The 6,000-nt window shown below is 45.4% G+C and overlaps 1 protein-coding gene and 1 long non-coding RNA gene across 3 annotated transcripts in view; one reads left to right on the top strand and one right to left on the bottom strand.

The window, feature by feature from the left end:
- Positions 1–2,773, bottom strand: part of LOC123461670 — a 44,662-nt gene extending 41,889 nt beyond the window's left edge. The window contains exon 1 of the long non-coding RNA XR_006637785.1: positions 2,002–2,773. This is a non-coding gene — a long non-coding RNA (uncharacterized LOC123461670). The remainder of the gene's footprint in view (positions 1–2,001) is intronic.
- Nell2 (neural EGFL like 2) overlaps positions 2,235–6,000 on the top strand; it is a 396,883-nt gene continuing 393,117 nt past the window's right edge. Inside the window, exons 1-3 of one of the 2 annotated variants that reach the window (XM_045153341.1) lie at positions 2,235–2,573; positions 3,313–3,398; positions 3,818–3,946. In XM_045153341.1, the coding sequence (XP_045009276.1) occupies positions 3,335–3,398; positions 3,818–3,946 (193 nt within the window). In that variant the 5' untranslated portion in view covers positions 2,235–2,573; positions 3,313–3,334. Of the gene's footprint in view, positions 2,574–2,838; positions 2,892–3,312; positions 3,399–3,817; positions 3,947–6,000 lie in introns of those variants that run through there. The other variant, XM_004668535.3, reaches the window with a different exon arrangement.

Genomic DNA, 6,000 nt, shown 5'->3' with positions numbered 1-6,000 from the left:
GCTCTTCCTATTGCTAGAGGTTGCCCAAATTCTTTGGCTTATAGCTCTTCTGTATTTTGCTATTGTCATCTTTAGCAATAGCCAAATTCATTTCATGTTGCTTTACTGTGATCTTCATTCTACATCCTTCCTCTTCCACACTTAGGGGTTCTAATTATATTGGGCACCCACATAATTCTGGATCATTTCTCTATTTTAAGGCTGTAGGACCGTTAATTCTAACTTCATCTGCAATAAACCCTATGTAAGATATCCTTCACAGGTTCCAGGGATTAGGACATGGGAAATTTTGGAGGGTGGGTAGGGAAGGGAGTCTTACTTCTTACCACAGTGAATGCAAGCAAACATTTTACACATGACAACCACAAGCTAAAGAGGCGGAGGTACATGAGCTACCTGGGAAATATTCCTATATTCCAATCAAAGTTGCAACATATGGACTCTGGGTAGAAGTAAACAAACCAACCAACTGCCCCCCAAATCTAATGGTGTATTGTGAAAAGAAATACTGTCAAAGGACGCACAGTTATTACTGAATACTGAAAATACTGTCATCTATGGGTATAGACTTGAAAGACAGACAACTAATGATGTCACAGGGCACAGGACAAACAATTAACCATGCACTAAATGTCAGTCATGCTGAGGTTGAAATCACATCCCTTACTACCTTGTGGGTTTCCAAACTTTACACTTTAGTTTTATTGATCTAGCTCTCTTTCTTTATTTGTGAACTTATATGTAATAGGTTTGAATAATTATAGTAACATGTTTCAACATGAATAAATTATGATGCCAAATGCCATCCTCTGGCAGAGCACAAGTGTGGACATTACAGACATGCCCACTAGCCTCAGCACTCCGCAGCTATAAGTGGGAGACAGAAAAATCTCAGAAGGCTCTTCATTTATGAATTGATTGAGCACAAGGTTACAAAAACATCTCCATGCAAATATATATGTATATGCATTCTTATGTTTCTCTTCCAATAGCAATTTAAGTAATATTACTTAAACTGTATTTTATATAACTTTGGTACTTATTTTAGTTTAGCATATTGAATCTTATAGAAATGTCTTTCATTTTGCAAAAATACAATTTCATTTTAAATAGTTTATTTGGCATATTTTCACAAATTTGAGATGCCTTATAACCATACTTCATCACATGTAATTATTGGGATATTTCTCAAAATAAAAAAATAGACTTTAGTGGAAAATTTGATGATAAGAATTAACAAGTGATTTTGAAAAAGGCTTTCAATTTCTCTTTTTCCTCTTTGAATTCTAAGAACAGAGCTAGAAATGACCCTTGGCCATGATAGTGATATGCAATGATAGTTGTAGTGGTATAAACGTATATTTAAATTGCATGTATAATGATGTCACATATAGCCTGATTTTTCAGGAGTCTCTAAATGTGTGTTAATGTGTTTAATTGATGCAGCCACGAGTGCTATGGAAGTCAGAATTCACTTGTGGGGGGTGCGTGTTAGAAACCCTCCCTGTCAGTACAGACTAACATTTTTTTTAAATTTTTTTATTTATTTATTTGAGAGCGACAGACACAGAGAGAAAGACAGATAGAAGGAGAGAGAGAATGGGCGCGCCAGGGCTTCCAGCCTCTGCAAACGAACTCCAGACACGTGCGCCCCCTGTGCATCTGGCTAACGTGGGACCTGGGGAACCGAGCCTCGAACTGGGGTCCTTAGGTTTCACAGGCAAGCGCTTAACCGCTAAGCCATCTCTCCAGCCCCAGACTAACATTTTAATTACTCTTAAAATACTTAACTCTTTGGCACTGGAAGTTGATGACTTTCCTGAAAATTGACTGTAAAGTTCTAGGGCTATATAAAAATGTTTGTGCCATTGACTTTTAGTGTGTCCCCAGGACTCTGCTAAAATACATCACGAATGACCTTTTCGGAAGTACGGTATACGGGGAAGGGTGGGTAAAGTCTGTATGAGTATGATTGACAATGAGCTGATTCTTGTTTCTCACCTGGGCTCAATCTTCTGCTTACTTCAATATATTACTCCCTCCATCCGCTTATCTTTCCTCCCTTCCATGCATGCGCATGTGTCATCGGTATCATTTTTAATTAATCATCTATCCATGTCTTTCTGTGTGGGTGGGATCGGGGGTGATCTGCCCTTTGCCTTCTGCTGCTGTCCCGGACCTTGGGTTTGGCAGGGGGCGCAAGAGGTCCTGGAGCTGTCCAGCAGCTTCTGGATAAGTTCTGGGGGCCAGGAAGGCTCTCCAGCGCCCCGCCGGGGGCAGGGAACCTCTCCAGTCAGGCTGTCAGGGCTTCCCTGGATCTCTCTCCTCGGATCTCCGCCTCTCCTCTCGGCCCAGCGCCACCTTGGGAGTCCATCGTGCCTTGGCGGGATCCCTCTCCCTCACCCTGTAGCGGTGCCCTGAGTCCAGGAGAAGCTCGCGAGTCCGCGCACCAGTATCTGAGGGCTTCGGTCCGAGGTCCACAGGGCGAGCGGGCGGGCGCCTTTCTCCCTGGCTTCGCCCCCTGCGGCTGGTTGCTCCTTTCTCTCCGCCAGTCTTGGGATTTCTATCGAGGGGTGAGAGCTAAGACCGCCCATCAACTTAGCACCTTGAATTCAGAACCTGATCCCAACAGGAGATTGACGTGGCGGGGTCGGCGGGAGCGCGAGAGAGGGACGGAGGAATGGATGGATGGATGCGGGGAGGGAGGTTGGGAGGAAGGGCGGGGGGCGCAGGCCGCGGAGATGCGCGGTGGCGGGACCGCGTGCGGGAAGGGAAGGGACGCCAGTGACCCCGCCCGCCCGCCGGGCGCTCCTCCTCGGCCCGCCCCACCCTCCCCCGCCGAGCCGCGTCTGTCTCCCCGCGCGCTCTCCATTGTCTGCGCTTCACAACAGGTTCGCTCGCCGGTGCTAGGGCGGGTGCGGGGCGGGGCGGGGCGGGGGCCGCCTTCCTCCTCCCTCTTCCCTCCTCCTCCCTCCTCCCTCTTCCCTCCTCTTCCCTCCTCTTCCCTCCTCCTCCGCGTGCGCTTGTGTGGCCGGCCGCGGGGATACGAAGGGCGCTGCTCCCCGGCGGGGCAGTCCCGGCTAGCCAGTCCCTCCAGGGTCCGCGCCGCCGCCGCCGCCTGGGCTCCGCGAGCATCAGGGCAGGGATGCGCGCATCGGCGGCCCCAAGTTCAGCACGCGCTCCTAGCGGCCTCCCCGCTCTCCCCTAGGCTCCGCGTCGGGAACGCCCCGGCAGCCGCAGGAGGGGCCAGCAGTCCACGTTTTCCCGCTGGATTCCAAGAAGCTGTAAGGTTTTTTATCTTTATCTTTAAAGAGGGAGACGATGGACTGAGCCGATGCGCACCATGGAGTCTCGAGTCTTACTGGGAACGCTCTGGGTGATCCTGGGGCTCGGAGCAGGTGAGTGGCCACGGCTTTGGGCCCTCCGGGGAAGGGACGTTTGGTGCCCTGGGAAGGCGGAGGTCTGGAGTGGGGAGCTTAGGGTAGGGCGGGCTTGGATTTAGGTGTTTTATTTTGAGCTTGCCTAGGGGACAGCGAGGGGGTCACGCCCCTAGTTGCGGTCTGGGTCTGAGGGGGAACTTCGTACAGAGGAGGGGGGCATAAAGTAGGTCATGGAAATGGGACCCGGTGCTCCGCTATTTAAAACGTGGCTGCAGATCTCAGGTAAGGCTCCCTGAGCGGAGGAGGGAGTTGGCTCTCGTCATCACTTCCCAATATTGTCGCGAAGACGCGGTTCTTCGTTGCTCTGGAGGAAGAGGGTTGCATTTTAATGGGGCCTTTTTTTTCCTGTCTTTCTTCCCCTTCCCCACTCCCACCAGTCTGGGGGCTTGGTGTGGACCCTTCCCTACAGATTGACGTCTTAACAGAGTTAGAACTTGGGGAGTTTACGGACGGAGTGCGGCAGGTCCCCGGGCTACACAATGGAACGAAAGCGTTTCTCTTTCAAGGTATGGTTCAGTGCATGGACCCCAGTGAGGTCCGTTCCACTACCCCTCTCCCCCAGGAACCGGTCTAGCCTCTCCTAACTTGGCATTACCTCCTTGGTGACCTGATCCCAAATGGGGAGAGGTCAGTGTGGACACAGGGCCACAGCTCTTTAAGTGGGGTGATTTTTTCCCTTTCTTCTTCTTCTTCTTCTTCTTTTTTTTTTTTTTTTTCGTCCCCTTCTCGATAGTCTTTCCATTAATAGTGGCAAGTGTTTTAATTACTCACCACAAACTCCTGTAGCAGATGGGTGATTTGAGGTCTGGGGAACAATGAATTATAACACAAACGCCCCATTTGGGTGAAATGGATTTGAGATGGAAACAAGACTCTTAATCTTAATTAAGATAGTGATCTTTCAAAGTTTCACCCACAGTGATGCCCCACTGAGAGGAATTTCATTGCAAGGTTCAACCCCCACCCCCACCCCCGGGGAAATTAGCACTTCTAAGTATTTTTACCTACTGTATGTTACACTCACTCACTGTATTTGAAACAACAATCACCATGGAAAGACCCATGGTCTTTTTTTTTTTTTTTTTTCACCAGTGGTAAGGGAAAGGGAATAATATTCTGTGAAAATATTTGAAAAAAGTCCAGAATACAGCCGGTTAGCCAATTAATTAATACCCTTTGGAATTAAAACTTTTTTACGGAGTCAATGGACATTGTCTATGCATAAAGGTCTATATTTCAAGTTGTATTTAAATGTATTATGTAGTCAGAAACAAATTTCAATGAAACAAGACTTCAAATTGATTTAGCAATGCTAAAAGCCTGGGTCTGAACTTCCAAAGGTAATAGACATTCACACAAAAATTAGTTACCTTGGTGAAGCATAGATGGGGGCTAGAAGGAAAAGGACTTCGGTTTTGTGACTATGATAGACTCTTAAGACATCCTCCTCCACGCCACCAGGATTTTTCTTTTGCTGTTTTGGGGTTATAGCTTCAAAATAAGTGCAGCTTATAATTTCTGAAGAGTTGGATATAAAAAAATGCAAACAAGCCAGCACATCTGCGACCAAAAAATAGAAATAAAAGAGAAATAAAAGAGAACTTGGGATTCCTCTAGTGATGCTGTTGCCTGATACTGCCAGTATGTGTCACCATGGACAGTAACTCCAAAGCTCATAGTTGGCAAAGGAGAAACTGACATTACTGCCTTTATTTAAATGGAGTGTTCTTAAAAGAAAGTAAAATTCAATTTTCTATTTTAAGATTATAAGTTTTTCTTTTAAAATTAGTTTTTAGTCATGACAAACACTTATAACATTTTATTAACTTAAAGATCCCTTTTGCTGGGTAGGGCTTGTACACTGAAAACAATGATCAAATAAAGGAAATGAGCTCAACTGTCACCCAAAATTCAGAGTGGAATAGAAATGTGGTTCATTAGATGTAAGCTCTTTGTTGATATGTATCCTGTTGTTTCTGTATCTGAGTTTTAGTGTCTGTAAAATGGAACAAATTTATTCCTTCACTGTCAGGTTGAATAACTAGAAAGCTTTACAAACATCAAGATTCTAACAAACACATGGCATTGATGTGTTAAGAACTTTCAAAGGTCCTTAAGTTTTACTGGTGTTCTAGCTACCCCACAGAGAGCCCAGCTGTCACCAAGAGAAACAGTCTGGATGGACATTTCATATAAGGCAATTGGTCAATTACCTATGAGACAATTAGACAATTTTCAGGAAATAGTCTCAGGGGACCACTATCTTGTTCTTGTTAATTAAAAAAAGTTTAATATTTATTTATATTTAAATTGACAGTCTCTTCAGGTAGGTATTGTGTGCCACCTATGCAAGGCAAATGAAACATGTTTGATTTGAATCTTTCCTAGGAATTTCCCAAGGATGTCAGTGTTCGTTGCAGAGTTGTTTTTGTTACTTTAATACCAAACCCAATATTTAGAAAATTTCAGTGCTTTACAAATATAGCTTATGAGTTAAAGATGGAAATCTGCCAAATTATGAATGAATTTTATTCTACATGCTCAGTAATTATTGTCTACT

This window comes from Jaculus jaculus, chromosome 6 (assembly GCF_020740685.1).
Source record: "Jaculus jaculus isolate mJacJac1 chromosome 6, mJacJac1.mat.Y.cur, whole genome shotgun sequence".
NCBI classification, from domain to species: Eukaryota; Metazoa; Chordata; class Mammalia; order Rodentia; family Dipodidae; genus Jaculus; species Jaculus jaculus.
Note: the sequence above shows the minus strand (reverse complement) of the source record. Positions and strands in the feature narration are given on the sequence as shown.